The 26,870-nt window shown below is 49.3% G+C and overlaps 10 protein-coding genes across 10 annotated transcripts; 3 read left to right on the plus strand and 7 right to left on the minus strand.

The window, feature by feature from the left end:
• Positions 1 to 46: 46 nt before the first annotated feature.
• BDW43DRAFT_258925 (LYR motif-containing protein 2) lies at positions 47 to 810 on the minus strand. The gene is made up of 5 exons (XM_032040040.1): positions 670 to 810; positions 558 to 615; positions 418 to 500; positions 335 to 358; positions 47 to 284 (listed from the first exon to the last, which is right to left on the minus strand). Exons 1-5 carry the CDS (start codon positions 751 to 753, stop codon positions 225 to 227), a joined length of 309 nt encoding a protein of 102 aa, XP_031906543.1. The 5' UTR covers positions 754 to 810; the 3' UTR covers positions 47 to 224.
• Positions 811 to 1,012: 202 nt separating this feature from the next.
• Positions 1,013 to 3,931, plus strand: BDW43DRAFT_10333 (elongation factor G). Its single transcript, XM_032037798.1, has 3 exons — positions 1,013 to 1,257; positions 1,333 to 1,444; positions 1,505 to 3,931. The coding sequence occupies exons 1-3, from the start codon at positions 1,049 to 1,051 to the stop codon at positions 3,587 to 3,589; spliced, it is 2,406 nt and encodes an 801-aa protein (XP_031906544.1). The 5' UTR covers positions 1,013 to 1,048; the 3' UTR covers positions 3,590 to 3,931.
• On the minus strand, positions 3,621 to 5,534 carry BDW43DRAFT_317752 (alpha/beta hydrolase; the record flags this gene model as incomplete). The annotated part of the gene is made up of 5 exons (XM_032048580.1): positions 3,621 to 4,095; positions 4,169 to 4,972; positions 5,027 to 5,227; positions 5,287 to 5,360; positions 5,425 to 5,534. The coding sequence occupies 5 exons, from the start codon at positions 5,532 to 5,534 to the stop codon at positions 4,031 to 4,033; spliced, it is 1,254 nt and encodes a 417-aa protein (XP_031906545.1). The 3' UTR covers positions 3,621 to 4,030.
• Positions 5,535 to 5,603: 69 nt separating this feature from the next.
• On the minus strand, positions 5,604 to 8,531 carry BDW43DRAFT_10345 (uncharacterized protein). The gene is made up of 2 exons (XM_032037800.1): positions 8,097 to 8,531; positions 5,604 to 8,025 (listed from the first exon to the last, which is right to left on the minus strand). The coding sequence occupies exons 1-2, from the start codon at positions 8,381 to 8,383 to the stop codon at positions 5,826 to 5,828; spliced, it is 2,487 nt and encodes an 828-aa protein (XP_031906546.1). The 5' UTR covers positions 8,384 to 8,531; the 3' UTR covers positions 5,604 to 5,825.
• A 300-nt stretch (positions 8,532 to 8,831) lies between these two features.
• On the minus strand, positions 8,832 to 11,371 carry BDW43DRAFT_258935 (TLD domain-containing protein). The gene is made up of 2 exons (XM_032040041.1): positions 10,979 to 11,371; positions 8,832 to 10,893 (listed from the first exon to the last, which is right to left on the minus strand). The coding sequence occupies exons 1-2, from the start codon at positions 11,022 to 11,024 to the stop codon at positions 9,047 to 9,049; spliced, it is 1,893 nt and encodes a 630-aa protein (XP_031906547.1). The 5' UTR covers positions 11,025 to 11,371; the 3' UTR covers positions 8,832 to 9,046.
• Positions 11,372 to 11,507: 136 nt separating this feature from the next.
• On the minus strand, positions 11,508 to 13,426 carry BDW43DRAFT_258938 (glycylpeptide N-tetradecanoyltransferase swoF). The gene is made up of 3 exons (XM_032040042.1): positions 12,767 to 13,426; positions 11,896 to 12,679; positions 11,508 to 11,833 (listed from the first exon to the last, which is right to left on the minus strand). The coding sequence occupies exons 1-3, from the start codon at positions 13,276 to 13,278 to the stop codon at positions 11,636 to 11,638; spliced, it is 1,494 nt and encodes a 497-aa protein (XP_031906548.1). The 5' UTR covers positions 13,279 to 13,426; the 3' UTR covers positions 11,508 to 11,635.
• A 92-nt stretch (positions 13,427 to 13,518) lies between these two features.
• Positions 13,519 to 15,833, minus strand: BDW43DRAFT_258945 (tetrahydrofolate synthase). Its single transcript, XM_032040043.1, has 3 exons — positions 15,682 to 15,833; positions 15,489 to 15,626; positions 13,519 to 15,378 (listed from the first exon to the last, which is right to left on the minus strand). The coding sequence occupies exons 1-3, from the start codon at positions 15,769 to 15,771 to the stop codon at positions 13,972 to 13,974; spliced, it is 1,635 nt and encodes a 544-aa protein (XP_031906549.1). The 5' UTR covers positions 15,772 to 15,833; the 3' UTR covers positions 13,519 to 13,971.
• A 432-nt stretch (positions 15,834 to 16,265) lies between these two features.
• Positions 16,266 to 18,824, minus strand: BDW43DRAFT_10447 (putative phosphoinositide phosphatase (Sac1)). Its single transcript, XM_032037809.1, has 3 exons — positions 18,426 to 18,824; positions 16,637 to 18,369; positions 16,266 to 16,579 (listed from the first exon to the last, which is right to left on the minus strand). Exons 1-3 carry the CDS (start codon positions 18,631 to 18,633, stop codon positions 16,403 to 16,405), a joined length of 2,118 nt encoding a protein of 705 aa, XP_031906550.1. The 5' UTR covers positions 18,634 to 18,824; the 3' UTR covers positions 16,266 to 16,402.
• A 171-nt stretch (positions 18,825 to 18,995) lies between these two features.
• BDW43DRAFT_10454 (Rab family GTPase) lies at positions 18,996 to 20,221 on the plus strand. Its single transcript, XM_032037814.1, has 5 exons — positions 18,996 to 19,238; positions 19,313 to 19,332; positions 19,393 to 19,419; positions 19,504 to 19,695; positions 19,775 to 20,221. Exons 1-5 carry the CDS (start codon positions 19,169 to 19,171, stop codon positions 20,120 to 20,122), a joined length of 657 nt encoding a protein of 218 aa, XP_031906551.1. The 5' UTR covers positions 18,996 to 19,168; the 3' UTR covers positions 20,123 to 20,221.
• Positions 20,222 to 20,939: 718 nt separating this feature from the next.
• Positions 20,940 to 23,378, plus strand: BDW43DRAFT_258955 (MICOS complex subunit MIC60). The gene is made up of 4 exons (XM_032040044.1): positions 20,940 to 21,121; positions 21,187 to 21,298; positions 21,357 to 22,963; positions 23,025 to 23,378. The coding sequence occupies exons 1-4, from the start codon at positions 21,008 to 21,010 to the stop codon at positions 23,067 to 23,069; spliced, it is 1,878 nt and encodes a 625-aa protein (XP_031906552.1). The 5' UTR covers positions 20,940 to 21,007; the 3' UTR covers positions 23,070 to 23,378.
• The last annotated feature ends 3,492 nt before the right edge of the window (positions 23,379 to 26,870 follow it).

Consider the following 26,870-nt stretch of genomic DNA (forward strand, 5'->3'; position numbering starts at 1 on the left):
CTTCTAAATGAATTTGGGTATCATATTGTACATATATACATTCAGAGACTGTTATGCATAGGATATTCTCGCCTCCATGCTTTCCTTCTGGCTTATTGATTATGTTATGTGGTGCAACCCAAGACAGACAAAGCGCTCTGCATATTGGGCATATGACCGATACATCATTTTGAAATCCACTGGTTCTCAATTGAATCACCGGAGCTAAAGCTGTCGCAAACAGGCTAACCCGAAGCCTGTTCATCGATATACCGTCTCATAGTATCAAACTCGGCCTTTCCTGTCTAGGTCACGTTAGAAATAAGCCAGACCATTAAACAGTGCCAAACAATACCGAAAGCAAATATCGTATATGTTGCTAGTAAAGGCCGGTTAGTCAAAGACAGACCAGGAGACAAGGAGGCATCTTGCACATACCAAGTCTGTTACATTGCGATGCCGCTCAAACTCATGGCGAGCATAGCTACGCAACTCTTCCCGCGTCGGCGAATTAGGGATTTCTTCATACAATCCAATCAGCACTCGATGCAAGCTCCTCGATAGTTGGGATAATTTACTATGTAATGCTCGGACGATTTCTCGCCAAAGTCCGAGGACTCGCTGTCTTTGAATAAACTATTAGAGATGTTAATAATGTATATAGTGAATATCCAAAGAAAAGCTACTCACATGATCTAAGCCAATCGCTGGCTTCCTGAGCTTCGATGATGAGCTGCGGGATACGCTAGCAAGTAATGACAAAGATGATCGCATATCCGCGCTTTTTGAGAATGATCAGTGGTAGTTCAGGAAATAGTTAGCACTTTCAAGTTGTTAATATCAAGATGATACTTTGGATGATTGTGGCAAAACCGAAGGCGGTCAGTGGTATTGTCATGAAGTGTTACCATACGGATGTATTATGTTTCAGTGAAGATTGAATGGCCAATCATCTGATTATCACGTGAGGTGTTCCTGGCTTCCCCGAACTTTTTTTCGGCGCCGGCGTAAAGGTCGCGACTTTTGGGATTCCAAGCATCAGCATTCCCGGTGTGGGTGAACGATAATTATGAGGTGCCCTTCTCTCGCACGGTTGCCGTACCGTGCCGTTTCCGGCTTGCCTAGATCTGCCGTTCGTCTCCAGTCTCAGCACTTCCTTACCAGAAAATGCGCGTCGACGGCGGTTCTCCGTTCACCCACTGTTGCCCCGGCTTATCAGTCTGTTCTGAACGGACGCCTCCAACAACGGAGGAATGCCTCCACCACTGCGGCTGCCGTGTAAGTGATGGCCCCCCAGTGGGTAACTACCGTTTATTTATCTTCAATTGCTAATTGCTGTTCCATACTGTATAGACTTGAGGCTGCAGCTTCCACCCCCGACACCTTGTCCCAGGAGGCAATAATTGAAAACCTTGACCCTGTCGAAGCGCAACGGTTATCGAGAGTCCGGAACATTGGTATTGCTGTAAGATATCTCTGCCAATATTCGTCAACCTTGGCACATTCTAACATGCCTTTATGATAGGCGCACATCGACAGCGGCAAGACTACATGTACCGAACGTGTCCTTTTCTACACAGGCCGTATAAAGGCGATTCACGAGGTCCGTGGTGGCGACAAGGTTGGAGCTAAAATGGACTCCATGGACTTGGAGCGTGAAAAGGGTATCACCATTCAGTCCGCTGCCACATTCTGTGATTGGGTGAAGAAGGATGAAGATGGCCAAGAGAACAAGTATCATTTCAATTTGATTGACACACCTGGACATATTGACTTCACCATCGAAGTAGAAAGAGCGCTGCGCGTTCTTGATGGAGCTGTCATGATCTTGTGTGCTGTCTCAGGTGTCCAGTCCCAGACCATTACCGTTGACCGACAGATGAGGCGCTACAACGTCCCCAGGATTTCCTTTGTCAACAAGATGGACCGTATGGGAGCCAATCCGTTCAAGGCTGTCGACCAGATCAACAATAAGCTCAAGATCCCCGCCGCTGCAGTGCAGGTGCCCATCGGTGCTGAGGACGAATTCGAGGGTGTGGTGGACCTCATCCGCATGAAGGCAGTTTACAACAAGGGACCTAGCGGTGAAGAGCTCTTCGAGACGGATGAGATTCCTGAGAAAGTCAAAAGCGTTGCGGAGGAAAGACGGAGAAAACTCATTGAGACTCTTGCCGATGTGGACGATGAGATCGCCGAACTCTTTATTCTCGAAGAAGAGCCTACACAGCAACAGTTGAAGGCAGCCATTCGCCGTGCAACTATTGGTCTGAAGTTTACCCCAGTCTTCATGGGCTCTGCATTGGCGAATAAGTCTGTGCAACCTATGCTAGATGGTGTTGTTGACTACCTCCCCAATCCAGCCGAAGTGCAAAATCTTGCCCTTGACAAGAAGCGTGATGAGGCCTCAGTGAAGCTTGTCCCATACCAGTCGCTCCCCATGGTTGGTCTTGCTTTCAAGCTGGAAGAAAGCAACTTCGGCCAGCTGACATACATTCGTGTGTACCAAGGAACCCTCCGCAAGGGTGCCAATGTGTTTAATGCACGTAACGACAAGAAAGTTAAGATTCCCCGCATTGTTCGTATGCATTCCAATGAGATGGAGGAAGTTACAGAGGTCGGTGCTGGTGAAATCTGTGCCGTCTTCGGCGTTGATTGCGCCTCTGGTGATACTTTCACCGATGGACAGCTTGGCTATACTATGTCTTCTATGTTCGTTCCTGAGCCTGTTATCTCTCTTTCGATCAAGCCCAAGAACAACAAGGATTCTGCCAAGTTCTCAAAGGCCATGGCCCGTTTCCAGAGAGAAGATCCCACTTTCCGGGTAACCTACGATGTCGAGAGTGAACAGACTCTTATCTCTGGAATGGGTGAACTGCACCTTGACATTTACATAGAGCGCATGCGTCGTGAATATAGTGTCGATTGTGAGACTGGCCCTCCGCAGGTCGCATATCGCGAGACCATCGGCAACCGGGTCGAGTTTGACCATCTCCTGAAGAAGCAATCGGGAGGTCCTGGAGACTACGCCCGTGTGGTTGGCTGGATGGAGCCAACTGGCAAGCTCGATGACAACGTCTTTGAAGAACAGATCGTCGGTGGCAGTATCTCCGAGAAGTTCCTTTTCGCTTGTGAAAAGGGTTTCCACCTTGCTTGCGACAAGGGGCCTCTTATCGGCCACAAGGTTTTGGGTACTAAGATGGTTATCAACGATGGTGCCACCCACATGACTGATTCCTCGGAAATGTCCTTCAAGAATGCCACTCAACAGGCCTTCCGTAAGGCATTTAACGAGAGCAACCCATCTGTTCTTGAGCCTATGATGAAGACTGTTGTCACTGCTCCTGCTGAGTTCCAGGGTGATGTTATTGCGCTCCTGAACAAGCGCAATGCCACTATCAACGACTCCGAAGTCGGTGTTGATGAGTTCACTGTGTATGCTGACTGCAGTCTGAACGGCATGTTTGGTTTCAGCAGCAACCTGCGTGCGGCCACCCAGGGTAAAGGTGAATACACCATGGAATTCAGCCACTACGAGAAGTGTCCTCCTCAGGTTCAGAAGGAACTCGTTCAGAAGTACCTCAAGGCGCAGGCCGACCGTCACAAGAAATAAACTCTAATGACTAGATTTTAGAGTTTTTGACATGTTTTACTACTGGAGTTGTTTTTGAGCGTCTCCTTGTGCCATATCCCTCAACCGGTTTACGTTCATCAATGAGTGCTTGATAGAGGAACGGTTTTTTTTCCACCTTTTCGACAATTTGAGTCATGTATTATATACATTTTAGACCCTGTGGGCTTTACGAAGATATTATATTTAAAAATCAATTTGGAGCGGGATTAAACCAACGTGTTCGTTATCTATTGTGCTTTGGATGGGTTTTCGGATTGTACATATATCTATTTAGGTCTTTTCATCTCCTCTCATATACATCCTGAACGTAAGAAATGAATCATGTATTCTCATCTGTAGCCTTACAACTTTTTATATAGGGTCTGGATCTAACGGAGGAAGTTCATCGACGGAGAAGTGACCACGTGAAAGTCCTCATAATCACTGCTCAAACGCCCTAAGCACGGCAAGGGCAGCCACGGAGAATGTTGCAACACGATTATGGCCTATATCAAGTTAGCCTCTACTGCCATCTTTGAAGGGGCAACCAGGTCTTGCTGTTCAAGGGCGTTCACATACCACCGTACGGCACCCGCTCCCACCTAACACTCTTAACCACACCGGCATTCTTGCTAGATCTGTTCTCCCAAATAAGCACTTCATTCGGGCTCTTTGGATCCTTCTTCTCGTGGATCAGATACCCAGGGGCATCTTTATCGTTCTCTCCCGTAGCAGCCACCCAAACGAGACGTCCTTCATACCAAGGGATCTCCCCATCATTATACGCATGCACAATGGTAAGATCCAACCCCGTATCCGCATAATCGATAGCTGAATCATTTTGTGCCGTCGGGCCAACCCCAGTCAACCGTGCAACTCGCGCTGCGGTATCCCAACGATCAATGACACGGCTCTTCGTCCAGTTCCTTGCACGAGGGTAGCTCTTGAGAGGGGACAGGATTGGGGGTGTAAGACCCTTTAGACTGTAAGTATCCAGGAGGCTGGGTACATTGCTAAAGGATGCAATGAGGATTATTCCAGCAAAGGGTTCCGGGTTCTTGATGGCGGGCTGGATGGCAGTTGGGTCAGGAGAACCGAATACGAAGCGCTCGGTCACCGCCGCGCTCACGGCTGTTCCGAGGCTCTGGCCTGTGATGACGATTCGAGACGGTGGGATGTTGAACGGGCTGGAGGTGAGGAAATTGAGCAGGGAGACTCCATCGGTGATTAGACCTTCTTCCGTGGGGGTCCCGGTGGATAGGCCGAAGCCGCGGTAGTCGATGGCGAACACATGGATTGGGTTGGACGGTGTTGATAGGCCCAGAAGCATACGATAGATTTCCGGGCGTTGAGAGGAGCCGATGTGAGCGGCATTGCCGTGAACTGGCCCGAGTGTGTTAAATTATAGGTCTTGAAATTTGAATTGGACCGACCTACACACGATCACGACCCTGGCATTCGGGTCATTTGCTAGTAGCTCATAGGCGGGAGTTTTAGTATAGTCATCCGCCGGGCCGGAGGGTTCATTCGCATTTAACTTCTCCTCGTGCTCCCAACACAGATGTGGGGGGAGGAGGTGCCACGCATATAGAGTTTCGTTATCGGGGGTAACCAGGTTGAATGGCTGAACCTGTGTCTCTGCTAATGTTAATGGCCTCCTTGCCGGACCTGGCATCTAGATGGAAGTCGGAACATACTCAGGAACCCGAACGATTCGACCAAGTTGACATCTTCCCAGAGAGCTGGATTCACCTTGTGTGCATAGAGGGCACTATGACCAGACCGTAAGCAATCAAAAACATTATCGCATGGGGTAGAGGTTTGGGAGATCCTACAATCTTTGAACAAGGGGGAATGTCAAGGCAAATATGAAGCTCACATATATGAAACCACCGGCGGCCAGCGACCAGTAGGCTTTTTTGAAGATGGACTGAAGTTCAACCATCATTCTAGAAAGACTAAGCAAGCAGGTCTTGCATTAGACAATGATGAGTATGTTGTTTGTTGCTACTTCAGTAGAAAATGTCGGAATTTATAGGAAGATAAGCTTCTTATCGCACACCGCTTCCTTGACCGCCCTTCGCATAACGTGATAAATATAAATATATGAATAATAGTCCGTTCAACATACAGATGTGGGAAACGAACAGCTAATAGTACATGGTTGAATGCCAAATCGTGGTCAATGGCAGAAGGGTGGGGGAGGAAGCCAGTCTGCTACCTGACCCTATAGAGCTCATAGCCCCATAGGTACAAGTCCAGTTGGTGGCCCATAATAATCCTTCAGCACCTCCTCTTCTTCGATAAGTTCTTCTCTATTTTCAATATCTGATTCATCATCCACCGTTCTGCCCCTAGAGAGCCGGCTGCGACTTGCGGGGACCGGGGTCCCGCCTTTCTTCTTATCCTCTGCATCCTGTTCTTCACCTGCGTCTTCGCGTGGGAGACGAAATGCAAGAAACCCATCAGGAGCACGTTCTGCCCGATCCATGATCTCATTCATATACTTGCGCACCTCATCAGGAGGCTTCACGACCCGAGATAGAGGTTCAAGGACCTTAGGGTTGGGGCTATGGATACGGAATGTGACGGGTTGGTAATACTCTTTCAAGTTAGAGGCCTTGGTCGTGTCTTCGGCTTTATCCTTGGATTGAGGCTTGTCCGAGTCGGGTTGAGCTTGCGCCGTGGTTGATGGAGCTTTTTGATCAGCTTGGTCGCCAGCCGGTTTCTCCCCTTCGATTGGAGTGGGTTTATCGGATATAGTAGCGGGAGCCGTCTGGCTACTAGTAGGCTGTGCACTGCTCTCCGCTTTCTCCTTCTCCTTCTCCAGCTTCTCACCTTCCTTGTTTTTATCTTTGTCCTTACTTTTGTCCCCCTTCTTCGATCTTGATGCTGATTTGCCTTTACTTCGTGAATTCGTCACTTCTGACGCCGTCTCTATAGGGAATGATGTATTTGGATCAACCTTTCGAACGAGTAAGAAAGACGCAAGAACCGTGTTCCCATCTGGCAGCCACTCCAATATAGTATGCTCTGGAAACATGTAGCGGTCTCCAGAGCCAGCATGACCTGATGTGCTACTTCCATAAGGAGTCAGAGGCGAGGTGAATTCAAAAACGACTGACTTATAGTTAAGTCTTTGGGATGGCGGCGGTGGAGCCGGGCGATAGTAGGGGGCGGGAGACCCGTATTGCGGAGGCCGAGATTGGATCGCAGGTGGATGGCCCTGATACGGTGGTTGCTGGTAAGGTGGGTATGGAGGCCCTGGGCGCGCTCCAGTCGGTTGGTTCTGTGGAGGCGCCATCGGCCGCACTGTAGAACTCGGCTGCTTAACGTTGGCGGTCGGTTCTGCAGCAGGTGTCGGCTGGCCGGCTGCAGCTCCAGGTTCTTGTTTGACCTGTGACGTTATATTGGACTTTTGTAACGGAGTTTGAGGCTGATTTGGTGCATCTGCTGTAGGGTTCTGAGGTGTAGAAGCTAGCGACGGTGTTGGTTTAGGGACGTGGACTTCAACTCGCGGGTAAGGCTGTTCTTGCGGCCCGGGTGGCGCTGGTTGTTGGGATGACATGTTAGGCTTCTTCTGCTGTTGCTGATTCTGTTGTTGACTTGGCTGCTGCGGGGGCTGCGGAGGTCTTTGGGACGACGGTGAGGGTTGAGGTGTTTGAGGTGTTTGAGGTGTCTGTTGCGGTGTCCGAGGGGGTGCCTGTGGTTGATTAGGAGTTGGAGGGTGAGACTGTTGCTGTTGCTGCCTTTGTTGTTGCTGTTGCTCTCTTGCTCGAATGATCGCATTAAGCTCATCTATATGAGCCTGGAAAGCTCGAAGCTGCTCTTGGGATGCCTTGCTTGAGGCAACCACTCTCATCAACGCCTTAAGATCGGGATCTGAGGCAGCTCGAGTAGCAAGCATCTGGATTACTGGGTCTGGACTTGGCTTTGAAGGCTGCGCTTGTGAATTTTGCGGTGACGGCCGCGGGGCCGATTGAGAAGGACGTTGAGGAGGAGGAGGTTGGTTCGGAGTTCTGGCATGGGGCGGAGGTAGCGGGTGGCTGCCCTGCTGGTACGCTGGCTGGGGAGAAGCCGAGTGGACAGGGGGGTTTTGAGGAGTGTGCTGCCGTGCATGTTGAGGGGGTGTAGGATAAGGCTGATACTGCTGGAAATTATTAGGGTGACCGTAGTGAACCATCGGCCGCTGAGGAGGCGTGTACTGAATCGGCGGCGGCGCATTGGGATCTTTGACGGTGTACAGCATAGCGTCGAAGAGATGGGGACCGACGGAAATATTACAAGGGCCGACCTTCGACATGGTTTCCTTGGGAGGATTTTTGCCCTCAATTTGCTCCCTCTTGGTCTTCTTCGGTTTAGTCCAGTACCGAACCAGAATGCCATCGCTAAGCCATTTCTTTTTCGATCGTTCCAACGAAGCTAATAGAACCGCACTGGGACTACGTCAGACATCATCCCTTGACCATTCACATACATGGATTCCAAACCAATTCTAGGAACCTACCTTTCTGCGATGGACTGATACTCCTTTGCGGAGAGCGTCTCCGGCTGGGGAGACGGCAGAGTGGGGAGACCCTCTCCATCCTTGATCTTTTTTGGTAAAAGGTTTTCAACAACCTCAGGAGGGGGTGGAGGAGGGGTCGGAGTTGGAGCCACAGTAGCAGCTGAGGCCTTTCTCTTCGAAGAAGGTTGTGTGGCTTGCGACTGGGATTGAGAAGGAGCTTCGGAGGCTCGTCTCTTCGCCGCTGGTTCGCGGCGTTCGCGAGCCGAAAGTCTGCGTTTTTCAGCCATGAAGGCAAGGAATACTGATTAAGGATGAAAAATGCAGGTATATAGACCAAAGTTCAAGATGGAAACCATCTCGAAGCAAACTGTACTGCCAAAATCGTAAGTGAAGGGATGAGGGGGTGAGAAGGCGCGATAGTTGCGGAGAGGAAAGAGACGCGGGAGGGAAATTTAGGTCGATAAATCGCTGTATTGACGCAAGTCCCACCCACTAACTTTAAATGTCACCACCTCACGTGGATCAACATTCACAATCAATCCAAGTTGTAAAGACGCGCCCTTTCTCTCTTTCCTCGCACACAATATCACTGTATTCGTTTCTTGATTTCTTCTCTCTTCGCAAATCTAATATCCTATCTAGTATCTCATTAGGTAGACATATCACGGTGAATCCACCAGAACATTGCTTGAGTATTGTTATCGCTGTACTCCGTACGAGGCACATAAAAGCCTGGTTTCATTAATAGCAATGGAATTAACTAGTATAAAGCCGCGATTATGATATCAATTTGCCCTTTGTCCAACGTCTCGCATGTCATATTCACCAGGACTGTCATCACAAGACATGTATTATTTCAGAACTCTGTATATTACCAACGACCAAGTTATTGCCTGCAGTTGCTTAGCCGTATATGTGTATGTCCCTCCAGAACACCAAAAGAAATAGGCTCAAAGACTCCCTCCGCCCCGATGGTTATCACCAATTATACCTGCCGTCTCTAATAACCATCGAGCTCCCTCCATTGCCGAATCTCCTGCCCCAGCTTTGATATTTAGATTCCGCCTTCTCTCCGCTTCCCTCGATTCGAAATCCCACTTCGCCTTTTGCAATTCAATGGCGCTCTTCTCTGAGGAAGAAACATCAGGATTAGGGACGAACCCCCATAGCTCAAGGGTGTAAATATCAATGTGCGTTTTGGTTGCAGGTTCTGAAGTCGAACTGGTACCGGAAGGGAGGAAAACACCATTATGACCGAATGGAGCGACATGGAACTCTGCTGTTTCGAGGCTGGTATCAATTGTTAGGCTGCCCGCGCCGAGTGGCGAGGGGGGCAAGCGCTGGCTTCGAGATGCAGGAGGGATTCGACAGCCAAGCGAGATACCTGAGTGGGTAGAGAAATAAGCTGCCGGCGTGTCGGGCTGTTGGATAGAAGTTGACGGGTTGCCAGGTAATAGTAAGTGATTTGGGGATAATTGGAAAAGACAAGGGAGCGCAGGGGACACCGAGGGTCGAGAACTTTGACTGGAGGAACCGGATCTCCAAGGTTGTGGTAGATATGCTCCTAGAGTGACCATCTTCTCATTGTGCGACCCGATAACGGCACCCTCGAGGAGTAACAATGTGCCTGACTGCCACGTAAGGACGTTGTGAGAAAATGAAGTTAGAGATGAGCCATGCGCTGCGGTTGAGAAGATGGGATGTAGACGCAAGTTATCACGGAGAAAGTTCTGGCTGCCGTTGGTCGACGGTAGGAAAAATGACAGGTGTGATACAATGCTTGGATTCAATATTGTAGATCTAAAGCTACCGGGGAGCATAATCGATTCAGGGGATGGCGGGGGAGTCTCTGACGTCTCGTCTATAGTCCCTGTTGTTGAGTCGCTTCGGTCACGCTTCTGGGACAAGTTCAAATTTTTGCTGAAAAGAAGGTGCTCAAATAAAGGGGTTAAAGGATCGAACAGATATGGCAACGAAGTGTCAATGGTCTTAGCAAACGCCTTGTAGCTAATTCCTCCCGACTCTTCCCGAGGAAATGCTGCTAAGATGTTATCGGCCTGCTTCCTTACAGCTTGCATCCGCTCTTCACGCAAGTCGGACGTATATGCTCTTACGGATTCTAACGGCTTTAGAGGTGATGTGACAAGGAGCAGCATCAAAAGGCGACGAAATGTGGCAATGGATATCCGGGATTCATAGGCTGCCTTATCAATACGAGAGTCATGTTTGAACACTTCGATAGCGTCCAGAGACTCCAAAGCCGCAAGCGCGAGATCGTCGTCTTCGTCGTCTTCATAGTTATCATTTGTAGGTTCGTCAACGGAAAATCCAGGAGCATGAGACTTAACAGCAGAATGATCTTCGTCGTTTTCCTTGTCACACTTATAATTCGCCGGCTGATCAACATCTTTCCTCCCTACATCGGCAAGGCTCCCAAATAGTAGCCTAATTCTGTCTTTGCGCGCTCGTCTTAGAACTCTCCCATATCTCTCAGTTAGCAAGACAACCACTTTAACCATAGCCTCGAATGTTAGTACGCTCGGAGCCAATGTGTTTTGGAAAGGAAAGGCCCCTAGATACGACACCATCCGGAAGATGACAGGGCCAGCATCTAGGGGACATTCGGCTTCACTGCAATCTGGGATCGCTAAAAAGTCGGAAAGAATCTTCTCGTTCCAATACTTCAAGTCTCCTTGCCCCGTTGCACGAGTAAAGAAGTTGTCTTTGAAATGGGTTAATTCTAAGGGACTGAAGCATTTGGTTTCGAAGCGTTCAGCAAGCACGTGGCTCAGCTCTTCTGCTTGGTGTTAGAACTATCTAGGCTAGATCAATGAAGCAGAGGCAACTATTCAGTCGATGATAGCACCTGACGGACTACTAACCCGGTGAGGATGGCTGGCCATATTCGGTCGATTGGTTTAGCCCCATTTTGCAAGACTGACAAGTGGTAGTATATCCAGTCACTTCTCAACTCGGACTAAGAGAGAGATTTAGAGAAGTGGAATAGCCTGTTGCTTATGTATCATTTGTCGATCACAATACAATGCGTTTTCGGGTTTATCGGCCCAGTACTAGTGGCCTTTATGTACGTCGGTTAGAACAAATGTTGCACCAAGCAGGTCAATGTTGTCCCACTGAATGAGGCTTGAGATACGTAACAGATATATCGACCACCAGTAGCATCCATCTAAGCTGGAAGATCAAGAAGGCTGCTTTGTTGATTCGGGAGGAGTAAGCTGCGAGTCTAGCCCTTCCATCGGATGACGACGTCACGGGCCTGGTCTTGGCGCCTGAGGCATTAGGCTATTTTAGGCAACTGACATTGCGATAGTTCGGAAACAAACCAATTGACGGTCCTCTATTACCTAAATTCCGTTGCCCAATTGCTCGGCGGCTCAAGTATTTCCAAGTTGCTATGATCATACGAGAGTGAGAATTGTCAAACGTAGATTGTGTTTTGATTCATAACTTCTTCGTTGACCTCTTGTTGAGGGTCAATACATTTGAGGCGGAGAACACGAAAACGATTCATTGAGATATTACAACATAACAACCCCAACACCTCCCATCTTCTTCTCGTCCGGCAGGTTCTTCTCATTAACACCTCCAGGAATAGGGGCTGTTCTATAGTTGTAAAGGTAATAGTGAAGCTGGCCATCACCCGCGCCGAACTTCAGCTGCTCCAAGAAGAGAGGGTTGTCGTGCAGGGTAAGGGCATTGAATACATCGAAGTGAGCCTAGAATGTGTTGTCAGAATCAAGGGACATACTATAATGCACAAAAAGCACTAGGCTTTTACCTTCTTTGCCTGAATCAGGGCATCGTTCATCAAAACTAGAAGACGCTCCTTCAAGGCCTTCAGATCTTCCGTGAACGCGGTCTCGGTTGCATAATAATAAAGGTAAGCAGCACGCACTTCGTTATGTTTCGGGTGTTGGATAACTGTCGAAGGGAGGTTGTAAAACGAGAAAAAGTCGGTGATTTTGTGTGTCTCGGGGTTTTCGACTACGTAAGACCAGACAACTTGCTCCTTCCCCGTATTGTCCTTGTGCACCAACCAATGCTCAATCTCCTCTCGCGTGAAGGCCTGGTTCATATCGAAGCGCTTCAGATACCGTTCGAGCAAATCATGTACAGCGTCTATATCCTTGGATTCCATGGGACGAAGTCCGGGAATAGACGTAGTGCTGGGAAGATGATTTTTGGTGATCTGGCGAGCTTTGGTAGAGCCATGAGGAAGGTGCGAAAAGCCGACTTCGTAAAGCTTCAACCAGTCCAATGGACGATGGTAGTAGCGACAGGAGCTGACTGGAGTAGGCAGAACCACACCAGCAGTATAGATCGCTTGGTAGATTCCATTCAGATAGCAGCGACGTGTGACTTCTTTAATGAGGACAGGTGTCAAACGCTTAGACCGCAGTTTCTTATGGATACAGAGGAAGTTGATCTCCGTCACCTTGAGCTTCTGATCACGAACACGGATCTCTGTAGGTACACCACAAATAGATGCGACCAGCTTCTTCGACTTGGTAGCGCGAACACCCACGTGCCATTCCTTTCTCCAGCCAGGAGACATCAGAGCCCTATGAAAGTTTGCACAAGTTAGTTTACAGTGATCTACATCGATTTACAACGAGGAATCTACGGCAGACAGTGCCAACATGACGTACCAATGCAAAAATGACTGGGAGTATCTAAACCGGAACATGGCGTTGTCGTCCTCCACGTAATGGTATGTCAACAAGTCCCACAACTCCTGCAGCTCAGTCTCGTTGGTCAAATCGAGAGTTGTCCACTCAAAACCTTCAATAAGCTGATCAGGCTCCTTTGACACCTTTTCGGGGTCGATGATCTTGATGGGACCTCCGGTAGCACCGCTTGCCTCATCGAAACGGGGTACAGGCTGCGTTTGCCAAAACTTGTACGAAGCCATATCCTTCTGATTTTTCCCACCGACCGATAAACCAGTCAGTAGGTCGGCGAGGGTCATCTTGCGCAACGCTTCCGCAGCTTCTTTCTTGTCCATCCCAGCCAACTCGTTCTTCAGCGCTGGATTGTTCTCCAGTAGCTTCTCCGCCATCTTGGGAGTGATTGCACCCACATCCTGGGACTTTTGATCAGAGGAGCTTTCTGTGTCCTCCGTCTGGGGCGCTTTGCCCTTGGTGTCTTTGGGGTCCGACATTGCGGCGGGCGAGTTGATGAGGAGAAGGGAAGATTTAAGCGGCTTTTGAGTGCGGAAGGTTTTCAGGTCCGCAGCCCCACGTCACGCCAAATTCGCGGGGTCAATTTTAACCAAAGTGTAATCAAAATGTAATCAAATTGAATACTAATCAGATTTCATTCACTGATAACACAACAACCCTTTTCCTCTCAATTCATCCAATGTCACATATTTTGGTACAGATGTAGTCAATTCGCTAGCCTACTGCGTTCTTCCTATACGGTTGACATCTGATGTATACTACTACTATTCCTATTCCTATTGCTATATGAACTCACTAGAGATTGAACCACCTTGCCTGATCTCACTTACCTCGGCCAAAGACAATGAACCAATACTACAGTACTATACGCCGGGACTAGGAGGGACTTTTCTTCATTCGCCTCCTGTCTACTAGGGAATAGGCATAATCTATAAATCAATTCATTGTTTCCCGTTCCTATGAATTTGAGGTTTGTTGAATCCCGAGATAAACGCCTCTTCAAATCTATACCATCCCACATGCTAATAGAAAAAGGGACTACCAGCCCTTCTGGGTATCGTTGAGTATGTTGTTGAGAACACTGTATGAAAGACTGTCGAGAACTAGGCTGCCAACTCTACGTTGTATACAGCCTGTCGTAAAAAGATAGGGAAGTAATAGGATGTATCTGTTTATTGCGGACCCAGTTTGGTCTCGATGACATCCAAGAATCCGCCGACAAGATGTAAGCTGCCCGTAACGAACGTCATAATGGGCACTTCATCATTATTAACACGTTCCCTCTCCTTCGCTGCCAACTCTCGGGTAAAGTCGACGGCTTCTTCGATGGTACTATACACCTTGACCTCAGCACATGGGTCAATCGAACGCCATTTCTCAGCAAGGCTATTCTGGACATGCAATTTTTCCACTTCAGATGAGTCCGTGTTCATGCTTACGAGATCCGGCCGGTAGCCTGCCGCTTTGTAGGTCACGTTGGTACAGAAGATCGCGTGAGTAAAAGGCTGCTCGGACCCAAGAGCTGCAGAGAGCGTGTCATAGAGGGCTTGCGCGAGGGCATTGCTATCGCGAGTTTGCTGATTGAAAATCAAGACACGGAGCTTCTTGTTTGCCGTAGTGTTAGATGAGGAATTTGCGTGGATCTGTGACGTGAACCATTGGCCGGCCAGCTTGATACTCTCCAGAGTATGACCGCCGTCAATGAACCACGTAACATCCTTTTCATGTCTCGTTTCACAGCGTCCACCCAGCCGAGCCAATTCCAGCCCCTTGCGGAATTTAGCGGGCAAAGGCTTGCTCATGAAATCAGCGGTGATGTCTTCCAGTCCGACTTTTTTGACGAACTCTGCAGCCGTCGCAACCGCTAGAGCTGCGTTGGTGCGCTGGAAATCGCCAGCCAATCCAAGTTTGACATCGCTACCGCTAGCTAGATCAGGATGACCGGCAACAATTTCCAATTGAGTTCCCTTTTCCGCCGCCCTATCGTGCAGAACTTTCTCGGCACTGGCAGCTTGAGGAGCACTGAAGCCTTTGACTCCAGACTTTATGATGCCACCTTTATGCCATGCAATTTCTTCAATCGTTGTTCCCAGCATAGCGGTATGGTCAATACCCAAGCTGGTAATCGCTGTCGCGACGGGCCGCTCAAGTACGTTCGTGCAGTCGTACTCCCCGCCGATTCCACACTCTATCACCGCCGCATCTACACCTTCGCTCAAATAAGCATGGAATGCCATAAGGGTTAGGTATCGGAAATACTGCGGCTTCGTTCGTAGTTCTGTCGGGTTCTCGCCGGCAACTCGAGCGGCGTCCTCAAGTCGGTCCCATACCTCAAAGAAATACTGAGCAAACTTCTCTTCAGAGAGCGGCGCACTATCGATCCGAATGCGCTCTCGAGCAAACCTTAAGTGTGGTGATGTATAGAGGCCGACCTTCTTGAGCCGTGGTGCAGAGTCATTTGATTCTGAAGATTTTGGAGATGCGTACTGCGATAGAATGGAGGAGACAAAAGCGGAGGTCGAGCCCTTGCCCTTGGTACCTGCAACATGGACGGGATTAAGACGGTTCAGGTCTGAAGGCTATAGAGATAAAGTTAAACAGCAGTCAGCAATTGACTGCACAGCTCCGAACTAACCACTGCTGTAGTGGAAGCGGGATATTCACGTTATCCGCGGGAAAGGTTGCGAACCTGATATCCAATGCGGCGGAGCCACTCAACAGTTTCTGGGAGAGACCGTAAATTCATTTGCCTTCTGTCTCCCGACTCCCTCAGTTGTTGGACAACCGCGAAGTTTGTCTGCAGCGAATTGAGAGCTGCAATTGCAGCCTGTAATCTTATTAGAGGCCGTCTGAAGATCAAGAATCTAGGAGCCTCGGCATACCTCATAGTTGCGGGACATTCTGGTCGGATGGGATGAAAACCGACGGATGAGACTATAGTTATAGAAGGAATGGATGTGAAACCCCCTCATGAAGTTCGAAAAGAAAATATATGACGTGACAAATCCATGAGCCCAAAGGTCACGAGGGGCAGAGTTTAGGTCTGACTTTAATACATTAAATTAAATCGACTCATTCCATGCTTACGTGAGCGACCGACCTCATAACTATCTTAGTCGACAGTGTACAGTCAACATTCCCAACATGAAAAAAAAAAAGAAAGAAAAGCCTTAAGTATCTGTATTTATGTATATTTGTCTGGTTTGTAATGCCACAGTTTCTATCCCAATCACTTTCTGCGATATGATCGGCCTAACGGTACATGGACAAAGCAGCTTCTGCGCAAAAGAACAAGGGGATGGAGGCGAGGAAAGAAGCAAATAACTCATGATAAGTACGGGAAAGAAAACAGAAAATCTATGTGGTGAATAAAAATAGCATGCTATTAAAGCCGGGGGAGCTATTTGGAAAAATGAACCCTAAGATCAAAGGGAGGCGAAAAGAAAAGACAGGAGAGACAACTGGAAGAAAACAGCGCGACACAAAGGTGGCACTTTTCCACAACCTAGAGCATTGAAGAGGGTAGAAGATGAATTTGTGTGTACCGGACACGTACCATTTAGTATGTAAACGAACTTGATAAGCAGCAGCCTGGAAAGCGAACTACTCAATCCTAGTTTTCCCTTCTTCCAGGAAACCAAGGCGAGCATTGCTATAGCCCCTCTGGTGCTTTCTGGAAGGGAGGAATTGCCCAACAATCGGATCCGATCGGGCCTTGATAAGTGCATCTTGATATCCTTCAGACCCGGCAGTTGGTGTATTCAATTTAGGCCAGTTCACCTACAATCCACAGTATTAGCAAGGAGTATGTGTACAACCGATTAGTTAAGAACTTACGTAGAGCATCCCGTGCGCAAGTACGAAGCGCGCGCACCAGGCAGAAACCACCAGCCAAAATATGATGAACAGGCGCAAAGGCCATACCGCAGCGTCAGGCAAACGCCTTGTAAATGTGGAAACCAGAATCATAAAGACACCTGCAGCAAGAATATAGGGGATTGACTGAATGATGAGGGGTCGGCGGTCCAGGAAGAGTTGAATGTTGCCAAGGGTGGAATTTGGGGGAAGGTAAGTGCCTAAGAAAACATCGAACCCATCTTGCCTGGGGCCGTCCAAAAGATTGTTTTTCACATATCGTGTGACGGAATTATTCAAGTCCTGCAGCATGCCAGCGCGAGTACGCTGGCCAGTACGAGTGAAGTCAGTCTTCAATGCTCCCGTACCAGAATATGACTTAGAGACGACGTCTGCATTATCGGCCCAGATGTTACGGAACAGGTCCTCAAAGTCCCGGTCATCGTTTGCAGCCTCACCCGGACGGAGGATCCCTGCGTCGGTAAGTTGGCGTGTTACAGCCCAGCGGCCAAGCATACTCTGCACTACATTCGTCCGATCCAAGCAATCCATGCAATTTGTTCGAACAATGCTGGACTGTGAAGATCGTATATCCAATTGCCCACCGGGAACACCAGGATCCTCCACACCACGGAAATAACCGCCACGCGTTAGCCCGTCAAGCAATCGGTCCATCAGCAATTCTGCACGGTGCCATTGCAGCCCTTTTGTCTCGTTGTGGAAGTCGAAGTATATGTAGTGCAGGCGGTCCAATTCCTTCTGCCTTTGACCTGGCTCTAGGACATGTACTTTCTCGGAAGACACCACGTCAGCCTCGGTATTTTCAGTTGAAGGAGCGACCAAGATGCGGATGAGTTGCTCATAGGCGTTTTTAACTCGCTCCTCCCTCCCTTTCTGATTCACAAGATTGACCAAGTAGTTTTCTCCGTACAGCCGGATCTGCTCAGCGAAATGTTTGCGGGCAGCATCGACGGCTGTTTCCACTCCTCGAACCTGGAGTTTGGGGGTATACTTGAGGTTGTTGACCTCGGCCCAATACACGGGGACACTCCCTCGGGTCTGCACAAAAGCCATGACCTGGAGTTCCTGACCCGAAACGCTGGGCTTTTCTTTCATGGACTGACCTCCAGCAAATCCAGATAATCCTCCAGTCGCATCATTCAATATCACAATTTGCTCAGTCTCGTTGTAATTTGAAACATGGCCTTGCTCGTCTATACCACGCGAGAAGTACCTCGTTCCAGCGCGGTGTCTAGATCTTCTAGTAATAAGAGCAAACGTGAACGTGGTCGACTTAACCTTTGCCGGGGTGATACGTAACATTCCATACATTACAGGAAGGATATATGGGTCAACATCGGGCTGTGGTCCGTAGCGCACGCTCGTCGTATCGTGTCCTCCGAGGCTAAAGTCTATCAGATCGGATTGGATGAAACGATTCCAAAAGAACCGATCATCGGCTCGTTTCCACATCGGGAGGCTGGCATCGCTTTGCGACTGACGCTGGAAGCTGTTGGTGAGGTCCAAGGCATAAGAGAAATACATCGGCCCTGTGCGAAGAAGCTCTTTGAGCAGCGCCAAATACGTGTCCTCATCATTGTCATGTAATGGGCGCTCGCGGAGGGGTAAGAACTCAGTCGCTGCAACTTTGTAAACCATATGACCTCGCAGTCGTCCCATAGGCAGGGCTTTAGTGATCACTATGATATATTTGTCTATAACAAACAAGGTTAGAGGCCGAACACCAGCCGAGGTTGACTGGTAGACATACCCAACTTGAGCTTTATGATTCCAAGTATACCAGCGATACTGGATATGCGCTTAGCACCTGGAAGAGTGCCATTGTGGAGTCGTAAATCACCCGTGGGGCGATCAACGACAAGTGTGGGAGCATTCGGGGAAGATGGTGATGTAAAAGCGTAGTGAGAGGAGGAGGCGTGCAAGTTAATATCGCGGTACGGAAGGAGAGAAGTAGCCATTGTTAGTGACAACTCACTATCTAGTAAAGGGGAAAAGAAAGATGGTAGATAAAGAAGTAGGCAGAAATAGGAAAGTATTTAAAAGATAACTAAAGAACGTGGGGTTTTGTGGATATGAGGGAACAGAATCACCGCATAGTTGAAGGAAAGTAAGTTCGGGCTGATGGTCAGGAGCAGGAATGACGATCCGCCAGGAAGCCTTGTGTATTGTAACTCTGAACGCAGCATGTGGTGATAATAATACCTAACCTAGGCCGCCAGCAATACTCCGTGTAAAGCCAAGCCGCCACACCGCCCCGCAGAGCGGCCAGTCGGCTTGGGCCAGGTGTGGCTGGAATCCCTTCGTCATCTACCTTACTTACCGGCAGGCCGCCATCAAACCTCCTCCCAGCATCCGATCCCGTCTTCAGTCCACCTCCCGTGTCTGAAGTAATCTTCCACGTTTAGCGCTCCTTAATCTCACAGAGTCAACCTGTGTGCGACTTTTTCTTATTCAAATTCTACATACAAAGTTGCTCTTCCGACTATAAAAATCATGGCCTCCAGAGCCGCAGCAGGCGCCCGTCCTGGTGCCAGATTCGCTCAGTTCAAACTTGTCTTGCTTGGTTAGCTTATCCTTTGAACATCCACCACTGTGTTATCAGTCTAAGAGTTACTGACATATTGTTCCCCCTTTTAGGAGAATCTGCTGTTGGAAAGGTTGGGAATATCTTTACTTCCAGTATTCCGACGGTCGCTAATGTCTTTCTTTCAATATAGAGTTCGCTGGTGCTGAGATTTGTCAAGGTACGTTCGGCTCATGAATATTTTTCCGATACCCAAGATTTCCGGTGATGGTTAAGGGGTTGCGATGTCGCTTACTTGCGATAGGATCAATTCGATGACTACCGGGAGTCAACAATTGGCGCTGCCTTCTTAACACAAACCATTTCTCTGGACGAAAGTACAACGGTCAAGTTCGAAATATGGGACACTGCTGGTCAGGAGAGATACAAGTCGTTAGCTCCGATGTATTACAGAAACGCCAACTGCGCAGTAGTTGTTTACGATATCACACAAGCGGTACGACCCCGGTCATCGTTCTTAGCCCTGTCCATGTTACTTGAAATAGCGGAGTGCTAATACAGCGAGCTTGCAATAGTCGTCGCTGGATAAGGCCAAGTCATGGGTGAAAGAGTTGCAGCGCCAAGCGAACGAAAACATTGTCATCGCCCTCGCGGGTAATAAGCTCGACCTTGTCACAGAAAACCCGGACAAGAGGGCTATCCCAACTGCTGATGCCGAGGCCTATGCACGTGAAGCTGGGCTGCTTTTCTTCGAGACATCTGCGAAGACATCCTCGAATGTGCGGGAGCTATTCACAGCGATTGCGAAGAAGCTTCCTCTTGATCAAGCCGGTCCCCGGAACTTGCGCACAAACCCCCGTCCAGGTGTGGACTTGCGCCCAGAGGCCCCTGGCACCCAGGGAGCCAATTCTTGCCAATGCTAAATACTAACCTCTGGCCATTACCCTTATCTTGTTCTATCTCCCACTTTGCATTCTTTTTCATCCTTCTTTTTATTTATTTTTAGATACGGAAGCTGCACGTCTTCAGGGTTAACTATGAGTCGCTACGCCGGGCGACTTTGCGGGTCACCATCAATAACTTAAACCACAATGCCTAATTCTCTAACGGTGCCGTGATGATCACGGATATGATCCACTGGAGTATCGCGAGGGCTCAATTATCATCGTGGGCTCCAATGCGATCGCTTTCCTGATCCCGGTCACCAAATCTCTTTCATTTTCTCGGCCATGATATTCGATTGTAGCTACTAAGTGAGGAGGGAATCGGATATCGTGCAATGGTCTAGTTGGATCTGGCTTTCTAGACATTATGCAGCAGGACTGTACCTGCGCGTGTTGTGTTTTGTTTCTTACCGTCCAGTTACTCCTATCTGCTTCAGCTTTCTTGTTCCCGGCGTCTGTATTCATGTTTTCTGTTGGGCTAAATTCATGTTACATTTTCCTCCTTACTTCCGGTCGTCGTGAAATCGTCCGTATGCTATGCCTATATAATAATTTTCTCTTGAAATGCTTGATGGGAAACTCTCAAACACGTGCTGTCCATTCTCTTTACATCAATATTGCATATCGTGAAGCAACGAAGTAGGCCGTGGATTATTTACATAGGTGTAGATATATTCTGCCCCAACTCCTGTAGGCGGTGCGAATATTCCCGATCTCACCAGCCACAGCAGTTCTTGCGGCGGTGCACGATCGGAGCGGTTCGTAAAAGCATCATCCCAATTCCGGGTCCGCGTTTTCTCTCGCCAACATCACCCCTTCAACTAAACCCGCCTTCAGCGCCCATTCCACAGCAGTGCGCTCGTCATGCTGCGCTCTTCTGTTGCACCGGGTCGGCAGCTGCTGTTGTCTTCCGCTCGCCAGCGGACGGCCTCGCAATGGCTGTCTAGAGCTGGGGCAAGTAGCCGGCTCTCTGGTCAGGTATGATGGTCTTATGTTCGTTCTCCCCCCTCAAACGCCAACTAATTTCCATTGTTCTCATCCAGAGATTTTTTGCCGATGCCAAATCTCCTACCGGTGCTCCTACTCCTGCCTCACCTTCTTCCGAAACACCTATCCTACCCGAGACTGTTCCTAAACCATCGCCTAGTGAGCAAGGTTCGATCCCCCTCGTCAATCGATCATATCGATTCCTCCTATACTAAACCAATCACAGGTTCTCAGGTCCCTCCTCCTCCACCTCCCACTCCGGTCCGTAAAACAGGGCGTTTCCGAAGGTTCCTTCTCTACCTGATTCTCACATCTGGATTCGCGTACGGTGGAGGTGTCTTCCTAGCCCTGAAGTCCGACAACTTCCATGACTTCTTCACCGAATATATCCCATATGGTGAGGAAGCTGTTCTTTATTTCGAAGAAAGGGACTTCTATCGTCGTTTCCCGAACACCCTGAAGGGCCAGGCCCGCATCTCTGGTCCCAGAGATGAAGGCAAGAAGATCACAATCCCCAGAGAAAGCGGCCTTACCTCGAAGGCCGCAGAGGATCAGACCTCCAGTAGCGATGTCTCTCAAAAAGGTCCCCACATGAGTGCTGTCAAGGGTGACGAGGCTCAAATCAAGACCGAGGCTGCTAAGCCAGAGCACAAGTCCGCCGCCGTCGAAAAGGCTAAGACCGACAAGGTTGTTAAGGAGCAGGCGCCAAAGAGCAGTGATAAGATCACTGAGGAGCCTAGACAACCAGCCCTGCCTTCCGTGACACCCTTGGAATTCGCTCAGGTCAATGAGGGAGACGAAGCTATTGTGCAAGAATTGGTGAAGACTTTCAACGACATCATTACCGTTATTGGTGCCGATGAGAACTCTGGCAAATATTCTGCACCCGTCGCTAAAGCCAAGGAGGAACTTCAGAACGTTGGACAGAAGATCATCGCGGTCAGGGAAGAAGCCCGTCGCGCAGCCCAGGAAGAGATCACTAAAGCCCACGCCACTTTCGACGAGTCTGCTCGTGAGCTTATTCGCCGGTTTGAAGAGACTCGTGCGGCTGATGCTGCTCAGTTCAGGGAGGAGTTTGAATCGGAGCGTGAGAAACTGGCCTTTGCCTACCAAGAGAAGATTCAGACGGAGCTCCAGCGGGCTCAAGAAATTGCCGAACAGCGTCTTAAGAATGAATTAGTCGAGCAAGCCATTGAACTTAACCGCAAGTACCTTCACGAGGTGAAGGATCTCGTCGAACGGGAGCGCGAGGGCCGTCTTAGCAAGCTCAACGAACTGACTGCTAACGTTAGCGAGCTAGAAAAACTTACTAGCAGTTGGAAGGATGTCATTGACACAAATCTTAAGACCCAGCAACTTCAAGTCGCCGTGGATGCTGTCCGCTCCGTTCTTGAGCGCTCAGGCTCTCGCCCATTTGTCCGAGAGCTCGTTGCTGTGAAAGAATTGGCTGCTGATGATCCTGTGGTTGAGGCTGCAATTGCCTCCATCAACCCTACAGCTTATCAACGTGGCATCCCGTCAAAGCCCCAGATCATTGAGCGTTTCCGTCGCGTCGCGGATGAGGTTCGCAAGGCAAGCCTTTTGCCTGAGGATGCAGGTATCGCCAGCCACGCAGCCAGCCTTGTCTTGAGCAAGGTCATGTTCAAGAAGGATCCTGTTGCCGACAGTGACGATGTTGAGAGTATCCTCATTCGGACTGAGAGCTTCCTGGAAAAAGGTGACATTGATGCCGCTGCCCGTGAGATGAACAGCCTGAAGGGATGGGCCAAGATTTTGAGCAAGGATTGGCTCGGAGATGTGCGCAGAGTTCTGGAAGTGAAGCAAGCTCTAGAGGTAACGTCCCAAAGCATGATACCATTTTCAAGATGTCAGGCTAATTCGCTGGTTTTCACAGGTGATTGAAACTGAGGCGCGTCTCCAGTGCCTGAGGGTTGAATAGATCAATAAATAACACCAATTCTTTTGTTTCCTGTAATTTTTTGCGTTCCACCCACCGAATCTGTACCTCTAGTTGTTCTCCTGCATCGTTAGACCTCAATACTAGATCCTTTCCTTTGCCCCTTTTGATGTATACGGACAAGTCATGTACAAGCCAATGTTTATTCCGGCTTACATCCTACGAAGTACAAGGGAGAAAGAACATTTCTGAACAGGTAAAGATAGTACGCATGGGTTAGTCCGGTCTCGTAGCTCTCGAAGTTAGCTAACAGGGCTCAGTTGTTTTTAATTCCTTTAATAAAATAGCTTACATAGTTCACTATTGTTACCATCATAGAGTAATACTTGGTTTTCTGGAGCCGAGGGAATTATGAACTATCCAGTTAAGCTACCCCCCACTTTACCCTTTACAGTATCCGTCGTCCACGAAAGGTATGGGGTAAATTAAGTAGTACGGGACAGTACATGTACAACCTAAAAAAGGCGATCGTCACTATTTACTCCACGAAAGGGGCATTGCTAACTTTTTAACTGCACCGTGTCGTCAAAAGCATTGCTTCTATGAAAACGACAGAGCGTTAATCTCAGTATCGACCCTGATGATCCCCTCTATTACTGTGACAGACCCCTTTTCTATCGGCTGGGACCGACCACAACTCCGCTTTGGCTCTGATGTCGCAGGGGCCTGATGCATCGCCTACGCCACCAAATCCTTTTCCCGGGGTCGACGAGAAACTGCTAAGATCTTCTTTGTGGCGATCTTCTCCTCAGCGCGAACCTAACAACAAGCCCGGCCGCCACAAGAGCTTGCGAATGAGCGAAGGGCGAGAGAGCGGAGAGCTGGAAGGCAGCACGCTGGGTAGCAGCTCTCGCGATGGGGATAAAGGAGGTCGGGGATCTCGACGGACACACAGCTCAGGTGGCTTCTTGCTAGACTCTTCGGTCTTAGCCAGATCAAGTAGTCTCAGGCATAGTTATCATCGCGCCCGTCAGTCGGAATCGGAGCGAAGGGAGAAGCGTGGAACACCCCCCGACTCGGAGATCGGGGTACCCAAGAAGCGATCGCGATTTCCTTGGAGCCGCCAAAAAGAATCGTCGAAGGAATCGCCGTCTGCACCTACAGAGAGAGACTCTTTCTCAGAGACCCCCAGTCCATCACATGTACGACAGGATGCAGTACCCCATCCGCCACAAACCACGGGAGCTGGAAGCGAAGTTCCTGTGGGCCTTGATAGGGACTCTTTACAGATTGTCAACCTCGCATTGAATTTGAGCGAATCTAGGAGAGTAAATGCTCATGGTCGAGCGGCTTCCGGTCGTGTTGCGGGAGGAGGGTGGATGGCGTCGGCAGCCCAGCCTTCTACTTCACAGGGTGAAAGTCGTGTCCCTGTTGCGCTAAGCAATCAAAATGACGGTCCATATCCACGCCACAACTTTACCGAAATGGCCGTCGGCGATCATGTAAAGCTTTCGGGCACGTCACACATGGACCAAGCTGTACATGCGCCATCTTCTGTTCTAAGCCTGCTGCCTGATTCCGTCAATTCCCACTCCTTGCCACACGCATTCTCAGACGGCACCCTCGCTCGAGCTGAAAAGACTCGGCGCCATTTCGAGCTCTTCTCAGAATACCTACGTCTGCTTCCTTCACTCCCTCCCCTCAGGCCGTACGAGACGTATACCGACCCGGATTCTACTCCCTCGGCGGCTAGCGGCAACCCTCCAGGTCGCTCATATAACCCTCTCCAATCCATTCGAAACCGTAAAGTAAGATTCCGTGAGCGATGCGCCATTGATACTGAAGCGCAAGGATGGAATGATGTCGATAAAGTTCATGAATGGGTCGACTCGATCGAGGACCAGTACAGCCAGCAAGACCATAGCTCTTTTGTATGCTTGAAGCTTCCACCTTTCCACCAAAGCTCGAAGAGCGTCTCGCAAAAGGAACCAGACAACGATGAGTTTACAGCGGCTTCGCCTTCCTCTAGTTTGAGGCGAGCTAGTCGTGCAAGTAGCGTCAAGGCTCGCAGACCGAAATCTGACTGGATGATCTCCCCGCCAGAACTTCTTTCTGATATTGCGTGGGTCGAGGATATTCAAAATAAGAGTAAACTTATTGACAGGGACGGAAATAATCTATATCCCGATCCTGCAATGTTGATCCCATCCGATGTTATTAAGGTCCCTGCTCTTCAAGAAGAGCTACCATCCAGGCGTGAGTCAGTAGACACAGACCAACCTACCTCCCGCACATCTTTATCAGACGCTCACCCTGGATTGGCGACTGAATTCAAACGGATTGGACGGGGAAGACGGCGAAACAGATTCCAAGGGCCTTCCCATATGGTTCGGAGCAGCGGTGGAAGACACAAATTACGAATGCGATCAAGATCAAGTAGCTCCTCGAGTATGTCAAGCCAAGATGACAGTCGGTATTGGAATTACGAGAGAGAATGCGCAATATCCCCGAGAAGGTCTACTTCCCCAAAGTCCGGGCCATCAAGAACAAAAGCATCTGCAGTGGGACCAGATGAAGAGAGTTCTGTAGATATGAAGATTAGGCCAACACGGAGCTCCGGATTACCTCAACGTTGGAGGGCTTCCACCCGTGCTAAGTCCAAAGAGAGAAGGACAAATATGTCCTCAGCCCCAGGTGCGGATGACCGCTTTGACCGTTTGACATCTTCAGTGACGGCCGATGGCAGAGCGCCATTTACTCCTGTTCAGCCTACTTTCTTTCCAAGTATTGCATCTAATCTATCTCCCCCATCAAGCCGTTCCCCATCCCCCTCGAAAGGACGGCCTCCACGAGCTATTCAACCTCGGCGAGAGAGAAGCAAAAGCAACTCGCGATCTAAATACGCCGTCGACAATAACTCCTTGGAATCAGATGTGTTGCGACACAACAGTCTATCGGAATATCCTGAAGGCATATCTCGTTCTAGTAGACTCGAACCAAGTCCACTTCCAGATCAAGTTCCTTCTGCTTATCAGGAGGGCCGGATGAAATCAAGCCAGCCATCACGAAAGGGACTGGCGCAGCATGAGTCCAAGCTCCGTGAGATCTTCAAAGGGCCGGGGAAGATTGCAGAAAAGGTGGGTAATGAGGTGTCAAAGATGGGCGGCCTCATCTTAAAGAAAGACTCTTTGGCGCATTCACGGCAGTCGTCTTTTGAGTCACATGTCACATCTGATGATGAGAATGTTTCGATTGCTGCCGAAGAAACCAAAGGAGATAAGATCCCCCATATCAAGACATCAATGCGCCGCCTTCCCACGTTCTCTGAGGACCACATTCTAGCGGCCCGGGAAAAAACAGCTGCGAAAGACTATGGATCGTCATCGTCGCCCTTTACGTCTCCCTCGCGACAGGAAGATCAAAGCGACGGGCGTATCAACCCTAAACTAGGTAGCCCTTATAAGACCCTTGCAGAGACAGAGACGAAAAACGCAAGAGAATCTGGAATCAATGATGAGGTCGCGTCGATCTCCCAGCAGAAGAGGCTCGACGCCCGTATGGCGATGAAGAAACCCGAGAAGATCCCTACTTTCGGTCCTGAATTGCATACCATCCGAGAACAGATTAAGAAAGGCCGAATCAAGGATCCGTCTGTGCCGTATAGTCTCACCCGCCCTCCGATCACAGGTCTTGCACAGGCAAAGGTATCGCATCTCCCGTCCTCTCAGGATAGACATTCCACGTCCTCCAGCCAGTCAAGAAGCTGGAGTATCTCTGATCGCAGTGTTACTACGTCCGTTGAACACGGAGTGCCGGGAAAGCGAGAAGTCGAACGTACTCGCG

The sequence above is a fragment of the Aspergillus alliaceus genome, assembly GCF_009176365.1.
Source record: "Aspergillus alliaceus strain CBS 536.65 unplaced genomic scaffold BDW43scaffold_1, whole genome shotgun sequence".
NCBI lineage: Eukaryota > Fungi > Ascomycota > Eurotiomycetes > Eurotiales > Aspergillaceae > Aspergillus > Aspergillus alliaceus.

Excerpts from the sequence above, each read along its gene's own strand:
- BDW43DRAFT_258925 (XM_032040040.1), bottom strand. The coding sequence starts at position 753 with ATGCGATCATCTTTGTCATTACTTGCTAGCGTATCCCGCAGCTCATCA. Across the intron at positions 359-417 it reads ATCGCAATGTAACAGACTTG|CAACATATACGATATTTGCT; the intron begins GTATGTGCAAGA and ends GGCCTTTACTAG. Across the intron at positions 285-334 it reads ATATACGATATTTGCTTTCG|ACAGGAAAGGCCGAGTTTGA; the intron begins GTATTGTTTGGC and ends AACGTGACCTAG.
- BDW43DRAFT_258945 (XM_032040043.1), bottom strand. The coding sequence starts at position 15,771 with ATGAGGGGGTTTCACATCCATTCCTTCTATAACTATAGTCTCATCCGT. Across the intron at positions 15,627-15,681 it reads GAATGTCCCGCAACTATGAG|GCTGCAATTGCAGCTCTCAA; the intron begins GTATGCCGAGGC and ends ATAAGATTACAG. Across the intron at positions 15,379-15,488 it reads TCCGCCGCATTGGATATCAG|CCTTCAGACCTGAACCGTCT; the intron begins GTTCGCAACCTT and ends TTATCTCTATAG.
- BDW43DRAFT_258955 (XM_032040044.1), top strand. The coding sequence starts at position 21,008 with ATGCTGCGCTCTTCTGTTGCACCGGGTCGGCAGCTGCTGTTGTCTTCC. Across the intron at positions 21,122-21,186 it reads GTAGCCGGCTCTCTGGTCAG|AGATTTTTTGCCGATGCCAA; the intron begins GTATGATGGTCT and ends GTTCTCATCCAG. Across the intron at positions 21,299-21,356 it reads ACCATCGCCTAGTGAGCAAG|GTTCTCAGGTCCCTCCTCCT; the intron begins GTTCGATCCCCC and ends AACCAATCACAG.
- BDW43DRAFT_258935 (XM_032040041.1), bottom strand. The coding sequence starts at position 11,024 with ATGGGGCTAAACCAATCGACCGAATATGGCCAGCCATCCTCACCGG. Across the intron at positions 10,894-10,978 it reads TGGCCAGCCATCCTCACCGG|AAGAGCTGAGCCACGTGCTT; the intron begins GTTAGTAGTCCG and ends AACACCAAGCAG.
- BDW43DRAFT_10333 (XM_032037798.1), top strand. The coding sequence starts at position 1,049 with ATGAGGTGCCCTTCTCTCGCACGGTTGCCGTACCGTGCCGTTTCCGGC. Across the intron at positions 1,258-1,332 it reads TCCACCACTGCGGCTGCCGT|ACTTGAGGCTGCAGCTTCCA; the intron begins GTAAGTGATGGC and ends CATACTGTATAG. Across the intron at positions 1,445-1,504 it reads TCCGGAACATTGGTATTGCT|GCGCACATCGACAGCGGCAA; the intron begins GTAAGATATCTC and ends CCTTTATGATAG.
- BDW43DRAFT_258938 (XM_032040042.1), bottom strand. The coding sequence starts at position 13,278 with ATGTCGGACCCCAAAGACACCAAGGGCAAAGCGCCCCAGACGGAGGAC. Across the intron at positions 12,680-12,766 it reads TCCCAGTCATTTTTGCATTG|GGCTCTGATGTCTCCTGGCT; the intron begins GTACGTCATGTT and ends AAACTTTCATAG. Across the intron at positions 11,834-11,895 it reads CCCTGATTCAGGCAAAGAAG|GCTCACTTCGATGTATTCAA; the intron begins GTAAAAGCCTAG and ends AACACATTCTAG.
- BDW43DRAFT_10454 (XM_032037814.1), top strand. The coding sequence starts at position 19,169 with ATGGCCTCCAGAGCCGCAGCAGGCGCCCGTCCTGGTGCCAGATTCGCT. Across the intron at positions 19,333-19,392 it reads GAGAATCTGCTGTTGGAAAG|AGTTCGCTGGTGCTGAGATT; the intron begins GTTGGGAATATC and ends CTTTCAATATAG. Across the intron at positions 19,696-19,774 it reads TTTACGATATCACACAAGCG|TCGTCGCTGGATAAGGCCAA; the intron begins GTACGACCCCGG and ends AGCTTGCAATAG.
- BDW43DRAFT_10447 (XM_032037809.1), bottom strand. The coding sequence starts at position 18,633 with ATGGCTACTTCTCTCCTTCCGTACCGCGATATTAACTTGCACGCCTCC. Across the intron at positions 18,370-18,425 it reads AATCATAAAGCTCAAGTTGG|ACAAATATATCATAGTGATC; the intron begins GTATGTCTACCA and ends TGTTTGTTATAG. Across the intron at positions 16,580-16,636 it reads TTGCGCACGGGATGCTCTAC|GTGAACTGGCCTAAATTGAA; the intron begins GTAAGTTCTTAA and ends TGTGGATTGTAG.
- BDW43DRAFT_10345 (XM_032037800.1), bottom strand. The coding sequence starts at position 8,383 with ATGGCTGAAAAACGCAGACTTTCGGCTCGCGAACGCCGCGAACCAGCG. Across the intron at positions 8,026-8,096 it reads TATCAGTCCATCGCAGAAAG|TGCGGTTCTATTAGCTTCGT; the intron begins GTAGGTTCCTAG and ends ACGTAGTCCCAG.